The 18,855-nt window shown below is 53.9% G+C and overlaps 9 protein-coding genes across 9 annotated transcripts; 4 read left to right on the top strand and 5 right to left on the bottom strand.

The window, feature by feature from the left end:
* Nucleotides 1–369: 369 nt before the first annotated feature.
* On the bottom strand, nucleotides 370–2,295 carry EI97DRAFT_39803 (uncharacterized protein). Its single transcript, XM_033796381.1, has one exon. It carries the CDS (start codon nucleotides 1,990–1,992, stop codon nucleotides 604–606), a length of 1,389 nt encoding a protein of 462 aa, XP_033653976.1. The 5' UTR covers nucleotides 1,993–2,295; the 3' UTR covers nucleotides 370–603.
* Nucleotides 2,296–4,783: 2,488 nt separating this feature from the next.
* EI97DRAFT_377452 (Pkinase-domain-containing protein) lies at nucleotides 4,784–6,148 on the bottom strand (the record flags this gene model as incomplete). The annotated part of the gene is made up of 1 exon (XM_033795611.1): nucleotides 4,784–6,148. A coding segment is annotated over one exon (1,365 nt), but the record flags the coding sequence as incomplete, so codon positions are not given.
* A 66-nt stretch (nucleotides 6,149–6,214) lies between these two features.
* On the bottom strand, nucleotides 6,215–7,438 carry EI97DRAFT_357641 (uncharacterized protein; the record flags this gene model as incomplete). The annotated part of the gene is made up of 3 exons (XM_033794920.1): nucleotides 6,215–6,425; nucleotides 6,585–7,247; nucleotides 7,293–7,438. Coding segments are annotated over 3 exons (1,020 nt in total), but the record flags the coding sequence as incomplete, so codon positions are not given.
* A 1,453-nt stretch (nucleotides 7,439–8,891) lies between these two features.
* On the bottom strand, nucleotides 8,892–9,891 carry EI97DRAFT_39746 (uncharacterized protein). The gene has a single exon (XM_033796361.1). The coding sequence runs from the start codon at nucleotides 9,761–9,763 to the stop codon at nucleotides 9,245–9,247; it is 519 nt and encodes a 172-aa protein (XP_033653973.1). The 5' UTR covers nucleotides 9,764–9,891; the 3' UTR covers nucleotides 8,892–9,244.
* Nucleotides 9,892–10,549: 658 nt separating this feature from the next.
* EI97DRAFT_473495 (GTP cyclohydrolase I) lies at nucleotides 10,550–12,031 on the top strand (the record flags this gene model as incomplete). Its single annotated transcript, XM_033801879.1, has 3 exons — nucleotides 10,550–10,919; nucleotides 10,968–11,272; nucleotides 11,324–12,031. The coding sequence occupies 3 exons, from the start codon at nucleotides 10,550–10,552 to the stop codon at nucleotides 11,624–11,626; spliced, it is 978 nt and encodes a 325-aa protein (XP_033653972.1). The 3' UTR covers nucleotides 11,627–12,031.
* EI97DRAFT_39733 (uncharacterized protein) lies at nucleotides 11,876–13,631 on the top strand. The gene has a single exon (XM_033796358.1). It carries the CDS (start codon nucleotides 12,125–12,127, stop codon nucleotides 13,388–13,390), a length of 1,266 nt encoding a protein of 421 aa, XP_033653971.1. The 5' UTR covers nucleotides 11,876–12,124; the 3' UTR covers nucleotides 13,391–13,631.
* Nucleotide 13,632: 1 nt separating this feature from the next.
* Nucleotides 13,633–16,161, top strand: EI97DRAFT_39705 (uncharacterized protein). The gene has a single exon (XM_033796352.1). The coding sequence runs from the start codon at nucleotides 13,855–13,857 to the stop codon at nucleotides 15,838–15,840; it is 1,986 nt and encodes a 661-aa protein (XP_033653970.1). The 5' UTR covers nucleotides 13,633–13,854; the 3' UTR covers nucleotides 15,841–16,161.
* A 91-nt stretch (nucleotides 16,162–16,252) lies between these two features.
* EI97DRAFT_458365 (uncharacterized protein) lies at nucleotides 16,253–16,806 on the top strand (the record flags this gene model as incomplete). Its single annotated transcript, XM_033800904.1, has 2 exons — nucleotides 16,253–16,556; nucleotides 16,610–16,806. The coding sequence occupies 2 exons, from the start codon at nucleotides 16,253–16,255 to the stop codon at nucleotides 16,804–16,806; spliced, it is 501 nt and encodes a 166-aa protein (XP_033653969.1).
* Nucleotides 16,807–16,957: 151 nt separating this feature from the next.
* On the bottom strand, nucleotides 16,958–17,881 carry EI97DRAFT_501198 (acetylxylan esteras-like protein 1 precursor; the record flags this gene model as incomplete). Its single annotated transcript, XM_033802695.1, has 1 exon — nucleotides 16,958–17,881. The coding sequence occupies one exon, from the start codon at nucleotides 17,879–17,881 to the stop codon at nucleotides 16,958–16,960; it is 924 nt and encodes a 307-aa protein (XP_033653968.1).
* Between the last annotated feature and the right edge of the window lie 974 nt (nucleotides 17,882–18,855).

Genomic DNA, 18,855 nt, shown 5'->3' with positions numbered 1-18,855 from the left:
CATCCAATAATCCCCGCCAGCACGTCAACGCTCGCCGATTCGTTTCGAAACAACTGCGCGTCATCCCCATGATACCCCACAATGCCATGACAAACGTACCAGGAATTGAGGACCGCGAGGACGAGGTGACGGGCATAGCCCTGTAAAGATGACAATACGAGGAGGAAGGGATGGCCTGGTGAAGTGTTATCGATAGCGTTGTCGCATAATCGCCTTTGCGAATTTCGACGAAGGGCCAGTAGAATTTAGACGTCTTCCCTAGAACCTGGGCACCGGATTGTACTAGGTAGGATCTGGGGAAATGGGATTCGGGAGTAAGAGGTATGATAATAGCGATGCGATGGCGATGGGTTCATCATTCATAGTTTGCATGAAAGAAGAGAAGAGAAGGGGTGATTTATCTATCAGGCTCTACTGAGCTCTGTGAGGCAGAAGTCGCTGGATTGGAATACGTAAAACTCAAAATGTCGTGATATCATCATCGCTCGCTACGGGAAGACAAGATTTGCTAAAATAACAACAAAAAATTCCCAAATGGGGGTATCGCAACATCGCAACATGCAGACAAAACACAACCCGGGATGGTGTAGAACCCAAACATCATCAAAGCAAGTCCATCAAACTCTTCCTCTTCCGTATCCTCCTTGACGACTTCACCGAAGCTGCGGACCCCTGGCCAGACCTCCCCGCATCCTCAGGCTCGTCCGGGCAAGGCGGTAGCTCTAGAATCGGTTCCCGCTCATCGGCTCCCCTTGGCACCAACTTCTGCATCGATGGCCGCTGCGTCGTCGTTGGTGGAAGCCTCGCGCTCTGCGGCACGGGCGGAATCTCCGGGGACGGGTCCCGCACCGAAGTCGGCCGTGACAATCTCGAGTGCCTACGCAGACCCTTTGGCGGTGAGAATGATGACGAGGAGGCGGCGATGGGCGCGGTTTGCGGGGTCATGGGCGTGTAAGGGGTTGCCGGGGTGGGAGGGAGGGGGTTGGGACGGCCATTGATGCGCGTGTCCCATTTGCGGGTGGAAGGGGTGATTGCGATTTTGGCGAGGGCGAGGCGCTGCGATATGGAGCGGAGGCGCTTGTGCGTCGAGGATTTGATAATAGGTGAAGCGGCGGAGGTGGTGGAGGATTCGTAGGGGTCGGAGCTGAGGAAGGAGGGAGTCTCTGGGGATAGAGGCGTGAGCGGTGGAAAGGGTCTGGTTTGGGAAGAGGATGAGGGGACGTAGAGGGAGGAGCGGTGTTGCATTAGGGCTGGAGGACGATGCGTTGAGACGCTGGCTGGAGGATTGACGACTTCTGATACGGCGGGAGAGTTGCTGCGAGTGGAGCCGTCTGTGAAGGATGAGGACGACGCGGATATTCGCAGTGAACTGCTGTTGTTTGACGAGGGAACATAGGTTGTGGAAGGTCGCCGTGAGGCTGGTCTGCTTGAGGCTGGCGAAACCGGACGGCTGATTGTCGAAGGAGCTGACGACGAGAGTTGTGACGACTGCTCCATCTTCTTGAGCTTGCTGATGGAGTCCATTGGCAATTGCGCCAGCGACGCTGACCTTTGAGGCAGGTCACGAACGGGCGAAGCCAATGCTGCCAGATCGATGACTTTTGGTCTCCCGGCTGAGACATACGACACCAAGACGGCCATATCACAACTCTTTCCTCTCTCATACCGAGACACGCTCATCTTCCTCGCTTGACAACACGCCTGCTCGGCCTCGTGGATGCTGGCGACCTCGTCTTCCGCGTCCGACATCTCCATTGGTGACAGATCCTCCTCGGATGAAAGGTAGCGGTCCTGAAGGTCAACGGAGAGGGCCTTTTTGGATTCTGGAGAAGTGGAGTCGTCTACGGTAGGCGCATCTACATGTAAGCGTAGCGTCTCGCTTTCGGCGTGGCACAATTGTGGAGACGATGCGGAGCTGTCAGGGTGCTGGGCTCGAGACTTGTTATCGAATGCCCATTGTTCGAGCTGCGCCGACACTGCAACGTCGACCATGGCTTTCTTCGAGGGTTTGTCCTTTTGAAAGGGGTCGGGTTAGGGCAATGGAGGCGCAGGGCTCAGGAGGTCGCGAGGGACGGGAACGGTCGCAGACTATTATTATTATGTAGGCGTGGCGTTGAGACGGCGGAGTGATGAAACGGCGAGGCGCTCAGCGGCGGCTTGTCGTGCGATGGAAGTGACGGTGCTGCAGCGGGCGGCGTGCAAAGCACCTGCAGGATAATGGTAAATTATGCCGCTCTGTGATAAGGTAACAGACTGTGGGGATAGATAGGAGAGAGGAATAGTATATGTATGCCCAGGAGCAGACGGACGTCGGGTGCGCAAAGGTGCACGTCGATGCTATTTACATAGATTGCGGACGAACAGGGGGCCTCTGCGGGCGGTCCACGACTGGGCCGCAAGCAACTTCAAGTTTCAACTAGCAGCGGACGCTTGCTGGATATGTATTGAGAGAGGCCAGCAAAGGCTCGTCTAGGGGATCGCTAGGGGCATGGGAATCTAGTTTAGCGGTGCTGAGCCCTTCACCGCTGCTGGCAATCCCCAGCGGAGGAGAAGGGCTCTCATGCCACTCGTCCCGTGTCATCAACCGTGACAACCGTGTCAACCGTGTTCAAGCGAACCAGCAGAGCCTTCTCGAATTTCGAGTTTCCAGGTGGGCGGGTTCCCGTCGTGGTTGGCCAACACGGCCGTGTGTTTCAGCGTCTGTTCGGCGCGGACGCCGTGTGCCTGGTGACTTTGCCAGAGAGCTGGGAGTGCCTGAGTGCATGGACGTGCTGTGTGAGTCTCTGAGACGAGGACCACGGCGGCTTCCCCCTTGTAGCCATATATAACCTGCACTCCCTCGATTACGGCAATGCCGAACATTCACCCTCTACTACCTTTGAGCTTTGCCCATACACAACAGGCGGAAACCTCCGCTTCCGGCTCATGAACTTCCAAGGGTTATTAGGAGAAGAATCTATCTTCAAGACCGACATGCTGAGATGTTCGACTTATGTGGACCCCACGGGCTCATCCGCCCTAGGGTTGCACAAGGAAGCTCCAGCGCAGACCACCCACGTGCCCTCCGCTATAGACGAATTCCGCAGCTTACAATACATAGTATAAGGTTAGAAAAGCTGTATTTACACAGTAATGAAGACCCAACATCCCCGCCGCCCCGGACATCTTTTATTAATATCCCTCCCATCACCCGCCTCGCGGAAACACCCATTCAGCGCTCGATCCTATATCAACGTTTGCATCAATTTCGAGGCCATTCACAGCTCCCCGGGTCCCGTCGGTCAGGAGTGAAGACCTGACCTCATCTCAGACTTCAGTCCTACTTGTAAGGAACAGCAATCCCCTCAATAATAATCAGTGGTCTCCCCGTCCGGAAAACATCAAAATTTCCGTCCCTCGCCACTGATAATCTCCCCCGCATCCTCCGGGGTCTGCCTTCCCCTTGACCTTTTCACTCCCTCCGCTGCCACAGGAGTTTATTGATCCCCTTGCCCTCTGCCCACCCTAACGTCTCCTGCCCTAACGCGACCCAATGACCACCCAGAAACAAACCCATCCCATCCCATCCCATCCCATCCCATCACCACCTGCTCCGCCGCCCACTTTTACTGCACAGTATCATCCACCAATCGCATCGCATCGCCTGCACCACACCTGCGGCACATTTTCAATGTCAATCTAGTATAAACCACTCAAGTTCTGTATCTCAAATAGATGAAGTGCAGACGGTATAGGTAGAGAGTGGCGGGAGGACGTAAGATGGTGTTGCCGCTTTGGGCGTCGACGATGGTGATCGGTGGGCAGTTTCGGGTTGGTGATGATGGTGATGGTGGGGGCCAGAGTGTGGGTGTTGGATGCCCTCCTGTCCGTAGGCAAGCTGCGGATAGACGGTAGACGAGTGTACCGTGGTTTCTTCTCATCAGCATTGCCTGAGACCAGGAGTCTCATCAGTAACGTCGCCTCTCACAACAGCAGATGTATCAAACGTCCTCATTCAGCAGCGTTACTTCGGCCTGCTGATCGACTGCCAATAATCCCCATCTCACCACCTTCACTCCCATTCATTCTACCCATCCTTTCCACCATTCCATCACCCACAAACAGAATCATACAGCCACCAAATCCTCCATCGCACATCTCCGCCAAAGGCAAGGGATTCGTATTCGATGATCCCCCAAGATCTGACGATCCCAACAAAATCCCCGAATCCTGATCCTTTGCTGACAGTGACGCTGCAACACACTCCAACTCCGCCATCCTCGTCTACCTGACGCAAGCTTACTTGTAACCTCCGTCTGAATCACCGTAACATACATCCTCACACACATTGTCCGCCCGCACACACTTGCACTGCTGCTGCAAGTCCGTCAACAGTCCCAGCCCTTCGTCATCCTTTTGCTCTTCCCTCAGCACCTGCAGGAGGGGACCTGCGGCTGAAGCAGAAGCGCTCGTACTCCCTTCCCCTCGTGCTTGTGAACCGTGGTGCAACTGTAAAAAGTCAGGACTCGACGCGATGGATGCGCCCTGTGCTACCATACCCTACGAGACCGCTCGTTTACGGAGTACTACCAACACAAAACCACCGGCGCCACGGACAAAAGGTCGTGTGTGGTACCTAGGTACGTACGTAAACATCGGGTCCCGATGTGCAGAAAACCCTCACCACCAAAGCAGTCCATTGGCGAATGCGGGCTATTCCGATTCAAGCTCTCAAAATTACAGCGCCAGATCCTTAACCACGCTCGATTGCAACTTACAACCTCCAAAATCTAGACTATTGCTCCTAGCTCTGCCCTGTCGACGTACGAGCACCAGCACCACCACTGGTGCTAGCTCCCTTCACCCTTTTCGCCTCCCTCTCACTCTCGGCCGCCACTTCGGCCCTTCTCTTCTCCCCTTCTCTCGCCGCTCTTCTGGCCTCCTTGTCCTGCTTCTCCTTTTCCTTCCTCAGGGCCTTACTCTCAAACTCGTGCCAATCCCCTTCCAGCTCTTTCAGCTCCACGGCGCGCTTCGGCGCCGGCTCCTCAGCCGTGAAGTACGGATGCTCCAAGACGTCCGACGCGCTAGGCCGAGCGGCAGGATCATACGCGAACATGGCGACAAGGAGCCCAAACGCAGCAGGCGTGACGCGGTCTTTATACTTCTCCGCAAAGGTGCTGACTTTGCGTTCGCTGGGTCGGAGAAGCTCGAACCATTGCATGTCGACAATGCCGGGCCAGTCTTGCACCGTCGGCGTGCCGAGGACATTGTATATCTTGTCCAGCTGGTTGATTTCACCGCCGTCGCCGGGGAAGATGGCGTGTTTGGTGAATATCTCGACCAGGACGCAAGCTGCGGACCAGATGTCGACAGCAGGGCCGTACTGCGTTTCGCCTAGTAGCAGCTCTGGCGACCGGTACCATATCGTAATGACACGGTTGGTATAGTCAATGTTTCTGTGCTTGGAGTAGAAGCGTGCGAGGCCAAAGTCAGCCAACTTCAGTTGACCCGTGTTGCTGACAAGAATATTAGCGGCCTTGATGTCGCGGTGCAGTACCCCGCGTCGGTGGAGATATTCAAGCCCTTCGAAGAGCTGTTTGGCAAGGTCCTTCTTCATAGCTTGATCCAATCGGAAGGTGGGGTGGTTTAGGAGGCCAGTCAAGTCATGAGACAAGTACTCAAAAACCATGAAGCAGTCGTGCTTCTCTACCATGACTTCTTGCAGGCGTACTATGTTCGGGTGATTTAGCGACTGCAAGAGCTTGATTTCGCGGATTGCTGTAACCGGGAACCCGTCTCGTTCGCCCTCCATCCTGATCTTCTTGAGTGCGACCATGTCCTTCGTATAGACATGTACGCCTTTAAACACCTTGCCATAGGTACCTGAACCGACAACCGACTCATTCCCAGGCTTCCTGTAGTATACCGAATCGGACGCTGCAAACTCAGGCGGGAGCTTGGGGAGAGGCTTCTTTCTTTTTCTTATGACTGTCTTTGTTTTCGTAACTTCCGTCGGCCCACCCTTAGCATCCGCACGACTTCCCCTCCGAGTATCAGCACGAGGTTCTGGGCGCGCCTCTGAGCGAGGCTCTGGGCGGCGAGATGGCGGGTAAGGAGATCTCCGCGTTGACTCTCGATCCCGAGGATCACGCGTATCTCTGGCGGCTCGAGGTTCGTGCGAATCCCGAGAGTCTCGGTACTGGCTTTCTCGAAATTGTCTGTCTCCATATTCCCGATCCCGATATTCCCTATCGCGGTAATACGATGATTCGCGCGCAGTTCTATCATCGCGAGAATCGCGGTAGCCGTATTTTCTGTCTTGATAACTGCTGTAGGACTTGTCGTACGGGTCCGGTCGACGGTCTTTCTCGTAATATGCGCGATCTCGCTCCCGGTCACGTTCCCGCTCATGCTCTCGGTGGCGCTCACGCTCTCTGTCTTTGTCCCTTTCTCTCCCCAAGTCTTGCTCCCGGGCTCTGTCTCTGTCCCTTTCCTTGTCTCTGCCTCGGTCTCTGTCCCTCTCCTTCTCTTTCTCCCCGTCCCTCCCCCTGTCCCTTTCTCTATCTCTCTCTCGGTCTCTATCTCGATCCCTCTCCGTCTTCGACTCTGTGCTCTGGCGCGTCGTAGTATCTCGGGTCGACGTAGACTTGGGCCCAGGATCAAGGATGGACGCTTTCGCGGTGGTCGTGGCAGAATCTGTCTTCGAGGTCATTGCAGGCAGCGGCGTCTTCGTCTTCAACGAAAAACTGAACCCCTTGGGCTCCTTGGGCTTGGTTGATGTGGATTCCGTCTTTGCGGTGGGCGGCATCTTCTTCTCGTCTCTACTACCTTCATCCTCGACACGAAGGTCTTTAGAAGGACGGAAAGGATTATCATCTGCGTCGACTGCGTTGCTGGATGTCTCTGCATTCGCCTGCGGAGAAGATCTCTCCCAAGTCGGACGAGGAGCTTCAGTTGCCTGACGGCCACCACGGGTGCCAGAAGACGGTGTCCATGACAGGTTGGAAAACATCGTGGGACCACGGCCACGTTGACCCTGTTGCGCCGGCGGATATCCTGTTGTTGGCGCTGTATTGATGGCTCGACGGTCAAGTCCGCCATAGTGGTTTCCCCGGAAGCCTCGATAAGACCCTGTAGGTGGCCCATGATTGGACGGCCCGGGGTAGTGTTGCGCAGGAGGATACTGGCCATGTTGAGCAGGAGGATAGTTGTAACTGTTATTGTGAGGGAAAGGTGACTGGTTAGGGGAAAACCCATGTGTGGGAGATCTGGCTTGTAAGCGAAAGGAAAACCAAAGAGGGGTGAATACTAACCCATGACTTGGGTATGGATGCTGCCCAGGCTGTCCCGACCATCCACTTCGCACAGAGTGGTACGGAGAGTGACCAGGTGGTGAGTATTGAGAATGGGGATAGGCGCTGTTGCCCCTGCCCTGGTGATAGGGCCCACCTCCTCTCATCGTAGCGTCGTCTTTGTGGTTTTGGCTATCGGATATGCTGGAATCAGCTAGAGAGCCTCGCCTCGACTTACTAATGCTTGGCTTTTTCGAGGAATGAGTTCCGTGGCTTTTATCAACCGCTTGCGAATCTCTTCTATCAAAAGGAGTAGAAGAGCGAGAAGCTCGGTGTGTAGAACGGGTAAGGGTTAGGGTCTCTCGAGTTGGCGAGTCCTGTGCACGTCTTTCACGTGAGCGCCGTCTTCTCACCGGAGTGGCTGACCTTCTCCTTCGCGGAGACCGCGAACGAAGATGTCCTTTACGACTGCGGCTGCCGCTGCGGCTCCTGTCCCTGGCCTTCTTGTGCGAATAATTGTGCGCCCTATCCTTATCTTCGGCTGATGGCGTACGATGTCGTCGGTGATGAGCTTTCGGAGAGTGCCTCCTAGGCGAATCTTCTCTCCTGGATCTCCTGTCCGATACAACAGACCTCTCGCGTCTTTTATCGGAATGAGTGTGATAGTCGGCGTTCGGTGATCGAGAACGACGTCGAGACGATGAAGAGGGGATATAGGTGTCGCGGTCACGGTCAGATCGAGACTGCCGCGGCGAGTATGCCCTATCTAGAGGTTTTTGGGAGGTCTCTGGGCGCTTGGACCTAGGCGTCGACCGTTCCTTGCTGCGGCTACGATGCCGCTTCGTCCTTTTGTGAGAGTCGCGCTGTGGTGTTGGCGAACGACTGCGGTAACGTTTGGTTGATGGAGAGACGTCCCGATGATGGCGGTGGTGGTGATGTCGCGAAAGCGAGGTCCTGTCTGCACTGGGCACCCTGCCCCTCGAAGGTCGATACCTATCGTCCTCCCTCGAATCCTCACGGCTGCGCCGACGCGCCCGGTCCCTGCTCCGACTCCTCTCGCGTGAACGGCCTCTCCGGTCCCTCGTCGATGCTGGTGGATCCGCGGGTCGTGTCTCCCTTCTGCTGTCTCGCGCACCGCGTGGCGCCGCCGAGTCCGTACCTCTGTTGCTGCCTATGCGGTCTTCCGAACGCTCCTTCTCGCGATGCCTTATTGACGGTTCCTCTGGTCTCCACTGGTCTATGTCCTGGGTTCGTCGCGCCCCAGCCATGTAGACGAGAATATCAGGCGGTAGATGGCATCAAGAGAGTTGCGGGTCTGAGTGTCACGACCTAGCCGAGCGGCAGCAACCTCAGGCCTGCAATGCAATGCCGGACAATGAATAGGAGAAAATAACAGGCAGGAAGGGATCGAGGGCAATGCGCGTATCGGGGAGAATTCGAGAAGCTGTCCTGCCTGAATCGCTGGTGTCAGTGGGTAGCGGGCTGCCATCCGCCGTGCAGCCTTCCTCTCATCATCCTGGCTTGGCCCGCCTCAACCTCACCCATGCCAAGACTGTTCCCGTGATGCGTTCTGGTCGATGAGTGACGCCGCAGCTCAATCTTTCCCCATTCATAGCAGAGCTGCTGTTCTTGGGTCTGGATGTTAACCCCAAACAACCACCCAGCCTAGCAGCGTTTCCCAGTAGAACCAGGAATTGCTTCTCACCACCCACGCTCTTGAATTCCTCCAGTATGCGCCGGTGTAGCTTTCGTGCCTCTCCAACCGCAATCTGAGCTCATGCTAGCCCTGCATGACCCGACGGTGGACTAAAAAGCTATCTAATGGTACAGGGCAATCCAAACTACAGTGAAGAGGCCTCCAAGTAATGCGTGAGACGATCGGCGATAGACCGGGAAGGAGTAGATGAGCGAGCAAAGTCGTGGAGCTTTCGTGCAAAAGAGCGCTACCAAGCCTGTAGGCGCTTATACCTGGCTCATTTGATAACGCTCCATCGACGAACGTCTTTTGAAGGGGAATTTGGCCCTAGTTTCGGATTGAGATCATTTGGGTGTTGAGACGGACTGCCACTGCTGTAACCCACCGCTGAGACGACGTCCGCCGCGAATTTGCAAACCAATTCCGACGAAGAGCGTCCTTTGCCAGGAAGCAGAAGGCAACCAAAGATCTCTGGCTGTGTGAGCCTTTCAGATTTTGGTCGACCTCCATCGATCACCGAGAGTGTTGGTTCGGTACTCCTCATAGCACAGGAGCCATTCCCATGCACGGGTAGGACACCTCGGCACATCGCCAACAACATCGAGCAAGCGGCAGCATCAAGAAAACAACCGTAAATGCTTCCGCAAAGAAGGCTGGCGTGTAGGAACGAACACAAGTGAGTCGACTTCAGCCAGGTGAGTGGCGGATGGCTAAGATGCGGGCCCTCTACCCGCAAAAGGCGGAAAAGCGTCGCAAATGTCTGCCCTGGATATTCCGCCCAACAAGCTTTAGCCATTCCTGTTGTTTGGGGAGTGCGAAGCAACCGGGTCCAGTCCTTCTCCCTAGATAACCCCCCGCATGTTGTTTGCTGCCTTGGGCCCCACGCCCACGAGTGCGATGACCCGCATTTAAACTGCGTCTTCGAGTTTCTGAAAAAGGTCTGTCATGCGGCTGACAGAGGTACCTGCAATAAGAGTATAGCGCGGAGGAGGTAAAAATGCGCGGTCCGGGTTGGAAATGGATGGTTCGCGGTCGAGCGCTTCAGGGTGAGGCTATCCCGCACCGCCGCTCAGCGCGGACAGCAGCCTCCCTGATCGAGACTGGCTGAGATCGAAGCAAGAAAACCTATCTGATTGTCGCATGGTGTTGCTGTTGATGAATGTGGGAACGTAGTGATGAGGTTGAGGTTGCAAGCCTCCAGCTTGCTCCCAAGCGCGTAGTCCAACCTTGGAACATTGAAAGGGTGGGCAGATGGACTGTGCACTGAAATCACGTGATTAGCTGTTGCGCGCCCGCAACGCCGGGCGGACGCTCCATTCCACAGCTGACTTGACCGAAAAATCTATTGCCCGCAGTCGTCAAATTCGCCGCGCAACGGCCAGATTCGCCGCTAGAAGCTGTCTTTTTGCGGTGCCGACCATTCTTCTCACGAACCTTGTAAATAGCCATGTCCTCTCGCCAGAATTTTAAGGCGATCGGGGCCTTTGCCAGTTTGTAGCGTTAGAAGAATATCAACTCCGGTCCCTGTCATCCTGTCCCCGCAGTCATCACACATACAATACCTCCGTACACCCTCTCCGTCATGGATTCTCCTCCGGCGAAACCAAAAAGCGCAGTACCGCCTCATATGGCCAATGGCCCTTCCCCCCTCAGTCCCTCCCCACTCAGTCTCTCGACCGAAGCGCGCCGGAAGCAAGAGAGGGAACATCTCTTTGCCGCAATAGAAAACTCCAACCGCGGGCGTTCGGTGGTAGATTTTGGCGCTTCGGACAGTTTCTTCCCTGAAGGCTCATCGCACGCCACATCCGACAAACGCGACGCGATGCACACCGAGGTTGATTCAGAAGGTTGGAGGCACATTGCAAGTGCTGCGACACCATTGGCAACAAGTCGTGCACTCAGCCCATACACCCAACACCCCACCATCGACTTCGATGGCTTGAGCTGGCCAAGTAGGTGAGACAGGAAGCCACTGCTGTGGACCAAGCTAACATGAAAAGGCGTCGGCACGCGGGAAAGAAAAGAAGCGACCGAAGAACAGAAGGAACAGACATTGGCCAAAATTAGCGGTGCAGTCAGAACTATATTGGAATGTCTCGGAGAAGACCCTGATCGCGAGGGATTGCTGCAGACGCCCGAGCGATATGCGAAAGCGCTTCTGTTCTTCACAAAGGGATATGAGGAGAACCTCCGTGATATTGTCAACGGCGCTGTTTTCCACGAGGACCATGACGAGCTTGTCATAGTGAAGGACATTGAGATCTTCTCCTTGTGCGAGCACCATCTGGTGCCGTTCACAGGAAAGGTAAGGACTTGGGCATCCGACAGGCATCAATAAAGGCTCACACGTGGGTAGATGCACATAGGGTACATTCCGAACCGCCGCGTCATAGGCCTCTCTAAACTCGCGCGCATAGCCGAAATGTTCTCGCGGAGACTCCAAGTCCAGGAACGCTTGACGAAGCAAGTTGCGCTCGCGCTCTCAGAGATGCTCCAACCCCAAGGAGTCGCCGTAGTTGTAGAGTCCAGTCACCTCTGCATGGTCATGAGAGGGGTACAAAAAACTACGGCCACAACTACAACTAGCTGCATGCTTGGATGTATGAGGTCAAGAGCGAAGACTCGAGAAGAGTTCTTGAACTTGATAAATCGGAGGTGACATAAACAGTCATAAATACGGATCATATTTGGGCGGGCACCAAGTTTGTGATTTACAGGCGTTCAGGTTGGTGCTCATCCACGGAGGCAAGCGTCATGATTTCAGATATCTGCATTAGAATAGGTGTCCCCCGCCTTCAACAGGCCAGTATGGTTATCGCGACTTCTTCCTTTCTTCAGCTTTTTCTCTCTACAGGTGCTCTTCCTTGCCTACGAAGTTCCCTCGACTCCCTGTCTTTCACTCACTCGCGCGGGTCAACCGCCACTGCTATTGTTTGTTTACACCCCAGTAAAACCTCCTACCTTTCCTAGGAACTCGTGCTTTTCGTCTAGCCGCTATTATACCTATTGTGCCCTAACAGCAAACGACCGATAGAGGTAACGCGACGCGCAAAGTTCTTGCCATCGCCTCTCCCACCGACCACCGCCACCGCCGTTAACGCGTATATACCTGCAACCGCCATTCTCGTCGACGCAATACCCCGAGATACTTTCCACAATGAAAGGCCTGAAGCGACCAGTCGACTATCTAGACGAAGATGAAGATGAAGATGAAGACCAAGACCTCGAAACCGAACACTACGACAGTTATAGCGCCTTCATCATCGCCTCAGCGCCGCGCGTCATTGGGCGACACCGTCACCGACTCAGGCACTGGCGTGGGCCATCGGCTACCAAAGGACAGGACGGCCAAAAGAAGGCGGAATTCAACATCTTCAAAGCGATTGTGCGCCATCCCAATATTTTCTTCCAGTTTGCCATGCGCCTGTCGCCAGACACAATGATGGATCTGTATGCCATTGACAAGGAGTTTCACTGGCGCCTCAACAAATACAGCACATCCATCATCCACGACCACGCGAGGTACCACGCCCCAGACGCCACCGACATCTTCACTTGGGACCAATTCTCCCGGTTATGTATCAGCGACCCAACACTCAAGCCCATGGACGGACGCCCGCATTTGGCACGAGACGCGCCTTCTCTCCGCTGGACAAAAATGGTTTTTTTTCGCGACGCCGTTGTTAGGGAGATCCTTACACTCCTCGCCGCTGAAGGACACCGCTTCCCACGCGCCGTGAAAAGAGTGCTTATGAAATACTGGGTCCTAATGGAAGTCCAGCACCAAAAGGAAAGAGAGGCCTTCGTCATGGCCAGGGCGCCGCATTACTGGACCGACGTCGACATCTACCTCTTCCAGATGTTCCTCGTTAAGCTGGACTTGCACTTCTCGCATCCAATTCATGGGAGGGGTATATGCGGACTAGGACACTTGCTTTTAACCCAGAAGTCGCTAACGACGCTAAGAGACCTGCTGAACGGCAGCTTTACCATCTGCTACGATCGGCTTGCCGAAATTGTCCTTCGAACATACCCAAATGAGATGATGAATCTCGATGATCATCCATGGTTGGCCCCAGGGGAAGATAACCCTTTGCCTGAATCCGAGTTGGGGCTTCTGTCCCACGAGGAGTGGGATAATACGAAGCCGCATATGGACTCTGGTGTAGACCATGTCATTCGGGAGGGCATTAGGAGGGGTTTGGACGTGCAGAGGTACTACCTTGATTTCGCTCTCTACGGGTATGTAGATAGGAAGACTAGGAAGAACATTCCATTCGCGAGGTTGTATCGGGGAAGAAGGGACATGGTTGTTGCAGAAGACGGATGGCCGACTGAGGAAGAGGAGAACGCGCAGGTGCGGAAGTTGAATGAGCGGTTTCTGGGGGAGTCGAATCATGATGAGGAGGCACCAGTGCTGTAATATATTCCACTTCGGAGCATCCGAATGTATATAAAGTCCTGTTTCTATTAGGAACTCTCTGTTCCAACTGGATATCTGACGCCAATGTGAGTTGATATGAGTCCAAGTAATGCGGGAATTCATTCAATAGTTTTGCAATTGCATGTTCAAATGGATTTCGAGGTACCTCGATCCAACACTTTTGAAGATGCCCTACGCGTCTCTTGTACCGGTCACAACATTATATGTCAAAGAAACTGTTCGCATTTAAAAGTTTGTGACAATTATACCGGTAAGAGGCATACGTAAGTCGAACATATTTGGGTCTTGGCAGGAACCTCCGCCCACCTCCGCTTCCGAACGACCACATTTTCTCCCAGTTGCACATACTGTACGTTCCCTCGCCATGGCCCCGGACCTGTCCGAGTGACTGGGATGAACTGTGCGACTCCGTCCAGTATGATGCTCGACAACAAGCGCCGACGATGGATCACTGGGCCGACCCTTGGGCCGACGATGTGGACACAGATACCAAGCCGTCGCCAAAGCCGGATATCCCAACGCCGCAGCCAGGAGCACCTCCGACCGTGCTGAGTGAATTCTTGGACGATGCGCAATGGGGTAGCGTGAGCCAAGATGAAGGTTGGGGAGAATGGACAGTGGAGCCTAGTAGCAGGACGCCTGGCGAACTCCCCGAGAGGAGCTCTCCACACCCGGAAGTGAACGAGCCATGGAGGGCGGCTGAGGAAAGGGAGGACACTGAGGAACATGGGAATGGTATTTCGGAGGCTTCAGAGTCAGGCACAACGGTACACCCGGACGACAACCATGAATTTCCCCCTCCGGAGCAAGACAATGATATCTCCACACGTCCCTCTGTGTCCACTTCGGAGGCAAGCCACACCGAATCTGTTGCAGAGTCGCCGCGAACTTCTTTCGAGGAAGAACGATCCGCGGGAAAGACTGCCCAGAACGCCCCGCCAACGGAGCATCCACCGGAGACGGTCGCAGAACCTGGCCCTGGTGCAACAGAAGATGCATTGGAAAACAGGTCAGAGCCACAACAACGTGCACTACAGCCCGACAAGGAGCCAAAGGAGGCATCGCGGCCTTCTGCATTGGCAACTACCCCCATCGGCCCCCTTCTGTCGGAACTATTCCCGACACTAAAAAAGCATGCAGAACCGCCGCCAGCTCAAGATGACCCGATATTTTCGACTTCTGCACGGAAAGCATGGTACCGTTTGACAAGACAAGAAACAATGCGAGAGTACAACAGCGGAGGCGAAGACAATAACTATGTGCGCGTAACATGGGCAACCTCAAAGATCAGAGAAGATGTGAACAAAATCGTATCAAGGTGGGCCACCGAGGATCGGATAGCTGGGCGCAGCCATGGTGGGAGAGTCTCTTTCTACTGGGATCAGCCCACAGAGCTTCCGGGCAAAATCGCTGCTATTCATGTTGCAAGGAAGGCGAGCGCATCGGCACCCATCGCCAAACAGGAAATACAGTCGCCTGTCTCGGATGCTCCGGTTGCGTTCAGTTGGAGCTCCGCTCCTGCAGAACAAGATACGGGGGAGAAAAGGAAGTCGGGCATGCTCCAAAGTCAAGCGCCACTTATAGCCCCGCCTGTCCCTGCACCTACCACAGCAATAAAGGAGGCGAGCCGTCACTCACTAGAGCAGAGTGCCCATGATGTCCCTGCGCTAGAGTCCGCGCAGGCTCTGAGACCGGTATCACCGTCAGCCAGCGAGCAAGGTTCCCTTCCCCATGAGATCGATGCCCCTCGCGCAAGCATACAGGAAGACAACCAGCAGGAGCAGAGACAGGCTTTAGATCTAGATCAAATAAGGCGCTCAACGGATACTTCCCCACCTGATATAAGCGATGATGAAGACTGGGGTGAGATGGTTCAGTCGCCGACTCAGACGAATCCGCCTCCTAATGCCTCCTTCTTTGAGTCCACCATTCCGTCCGAAACCGGCGCAACGCCCTCAACAGGATCATCAGGGTCTACACCTACAATATCGAGACACGCAGCGCCCATTGTTCGTCTTCAAGGAATTGTTTCGCCCACCTCTGCAGTGTTTGGCGCGAAGCCTTTGATTCCGCTTCACGCAGAGCAAGGCCCAATTGGACCACATATACTCCGGAAGACGAAGGATGTTCCCCTTGCGACACCTGAAAAGCCGAAGGCCAGCCGTGCAGAGCCCAGCCAACCTGCTGCAGATGCATGGGCAGATGCCGATTTCTCCATATTTGATTCCGCGCCAGCACGAACACCACCAGTGGTAGCACCTCGTCAACCAGTTCCATCCGTTCCTCCAGCTAGAGGTCTCCCATCTCGATCAGACACGCCATCAGCGATCTCACCTCTCCCTCCACAATCCAGAAGATCAGAAGATGACGAGGTCGTTCGAAGCATCATATCCGGTTTGCCGGACCTGAGCTACATGTTGAAAAAATGACATGGATTATGAAAGAGTTATGACGTTCTGTCTTACCTTGCTCTCAGTTGCATTTCTCGGGCGTTTCTCTGGGACTTGGAAGCATAGGTTCAGGCGTGATGCATTGGTCGTTCTTATGTTGTTGAATGTACAGAGATATGCACATGTCATGCTAGTTATTCTTTCCGCATACCAAAAATGTGACTTGAGCTATCTTCTCTTTTCTTTTTATGTGCACGCTCCCTACTACTGGGAGGAATGGCAAGGATCAGACGCGCCTGATGGACGCGTCGCAGAACGCGACGGGTTGATATTGTTTGACCACCACAAGTCTCCCACTGTCTCGCACTTGAACGTACGGCTCAACTCTATCTTACTCAGATTGCTCAGGAAAGGCGAACAAGGATCCGAATACGGATTATATCGCGCGAACATGGATTCTCGATCCCTCCTGGACGAAGCTATCGAATGTGCGACGATTACACGCTTGCAAAGGACCATTCGCGAGATGTGCGACCGATCTGATGAAGCTCTTCAGGTAGCTCGGGAGGCGCTGCTAGTGAGGAACGAAGATGAGCAGAAGAAAGAGGACGTAGCGAAAGACCTAGGACCTTCGAGCACAAACAAGCGCAAGAGAGCATCGGGTGAGATGATGAAGCGCTATGAAATCTGCAAGCAGTGTAAGCAAGAGTACGATGTTACGAAAAATTGGCCGGAATCTTGTGTTTGGCACCGCGGTACGTTTCCTCCCTAATGGCCCTTCCGCTTCTAGCCTGATGAGTTTCCTCAGGTCTTCTATTCGTTGATAACGAGCATGAAACCTGGGTTGACTGGCCTGATTTTATGGACATGTACTCCGAAGAAACCCAGAACGAGTACCCTGAAGGATTCATATGGGACTGCTGTGAGAAAAGAGGTACCGAGCCAGGTTGTCAAAAGAGTATTCATCGACCGAAGGATGCCAAGAGGGCTAGACGGGAGGTATGAGGATGAAAAGGCGGATGGTTCAGGTTGATTACGTCTCCACGGTATGAAGTTCGTCATTGTGGACGCTATAAATTTATGATACTGGTATCCATATGATCTATGTGTCTCATCAATCGATGCCGATATGGGCTTTCGATCCTTCCTATCATCTTCACTCTGATCCTCTCCTGAAGCAACCCTCCCCTCTACACCTCAAACAAAAGAAATCCAACACCACATCCGCCTGATTGGGAATGTCATGCGTCACCCCCTCGGCCTCATACGCCTCGAACTTCGACCCATACCGTCTCCTCGTCCACCCCTTCAATGGTGTATCCAGTGCAACCTCTGTCGGCGTCGTACTGACTCCAAAAACGCTCGTCCACTGCTTAACCTGCTCTTCCAAATTCTGCGGATACAGCACATTGTCCTTAGTGCCATGGAACGTCTGCAACTTCGGCCGCCACCCGGTGTAACCTGGGTACGCATTCCTCACAAGACTATCCCACTCGCTACCATTTCGAATAATCTTGCCCGTTGCACAGGCATCGCTCCACACTGCGAAACCGTCCCCCGCAAAGCAACCAAAGGGCACGCCGGCGAAAGCGCTTCCACCGGCAAAGACATCCGGATAAGAGCCCAATAGGACATTCGTCATCATCGCGCCGGAACTCGTCCCCGTGACGAACACTCTTCCCGCATCGCCCTTATACTTCTCCAACGCCCATCGTACCATTGATACAATCCCTTGTGCATCACCACCTCCCTCGTGCGTCAGTGTCTCCTTGCTGCTGACATCCCAGCATTGATCGGCCTTGTTGGGTGAATCGGGATAGATGCTGATGAAGCCGTATGTATCGCCTTGGGAGGCGTAGGGTCTGTACTGGAAGGCTTGTTGCGCGGTGCCGTGGCACCAGTGAGGCACGACGAGGATTGGAGAGTTGGGTGGCAGAGGCGAGGGAACGTAGATGTAGAAGGAGACGTTTCGGGGGTTGGGGCCGAATGGGGTGGTTATTTGGGTGAGGGTGGAAGTGAGGGTTTGGGAGGAGGTGAGGGAGAGGGTTGAGGCGAGGGCTAGGAGGGTGGGGAGATGCATGGTGGATGTGATGGTCGGTGTAGTCGAAACGAATTGTTTGCGAATGCGGAATCCATGTGTTATATCGTATTCTGTTGGCTTCCAAGTTGCCTAGTGCATATATTCTCCGTTCTTCATTTACCAACCCGAGTCTATGGTAGATGGATGTTCGATCAACGACCTGGTTATTTGTTGAGTTACCCTGGTTCTCGTCTCCGCGGTCTCGCAAGACAGGGTTCTATAGAGGGTTATAGATGAGGCTATACCATCCCTGACACGGAGGCGGAGAGCGTTTCCGACCATATATCTATCTCTCAGGATATTGTTCTTTCCATGATCGTGCAAAGGTATGGAGAGGTGGACTACCTCCCCTCTCTACCTACACGAAGACTTGTGATACGATTCACCGAAGGCGTTGATCCCCGCGGTCTATGCAAGCTATCGCGGGGACTCCCAGTTGGTGATACTCATAGTCCTATACAAAGGTATATTGGATCAGGTTGCAAAAACCGATGCACCACTTTCCATACAGTCCACGGGTCTTTTTCCTATCGAAACCAATCGTGATTTTCGGCGCTCTCGTCTTGTGCATGCCATGACGGATTCCTAATTTCTCGCACATGGATAACTGTAGCCTCACCGGCGGGCGAGATCCCCTGATTTATATGGGAAGATGTAAGGACATATATAGATGGTGGAAATCAAATATGTGGCGCAAAACCACAATAAAGAAATTTGTCAAAGAAGTGTGATATTCGTGTGCCAGGACCAGTTAGTTGCCATTATGGACATCGAAACTTGCCCTATACACAATTCTCGTGTTATTTGAGATTCTGCCTAGTCGATGAAGCGAACTCTACCTTAGAAGGAAACTGAATGATTGGACATCGAGTATTGTACAGGTTATGTACTGTGGTTGTGCACCACTTGGAAGTGGCATACCACGGTAGGCGAATATAACGTTTGGCGTATGATGGCACGAGAAGGTATTTGCA

This window comes from Westerdykella ornata (assembly GCF_010094085.1).
Source record: "Westerdykella ornata strain CBS 379.55 unplaced genomic scaffold EI97scaffold_10, whole genome shotgun sequence".
In the NCBI taxonomy this organism is placed as follows: Eukaryota; Fungi; Ascomycota; class Dothideomycetes; order Pleosporales; family Sporormiaceae; genus Westerdykella; species Westerdykella ornata.
Note: the sequence above shows the minus strand (reverse complement) of the source record. Positions and strands in the feature narration are given on the sequence as shown.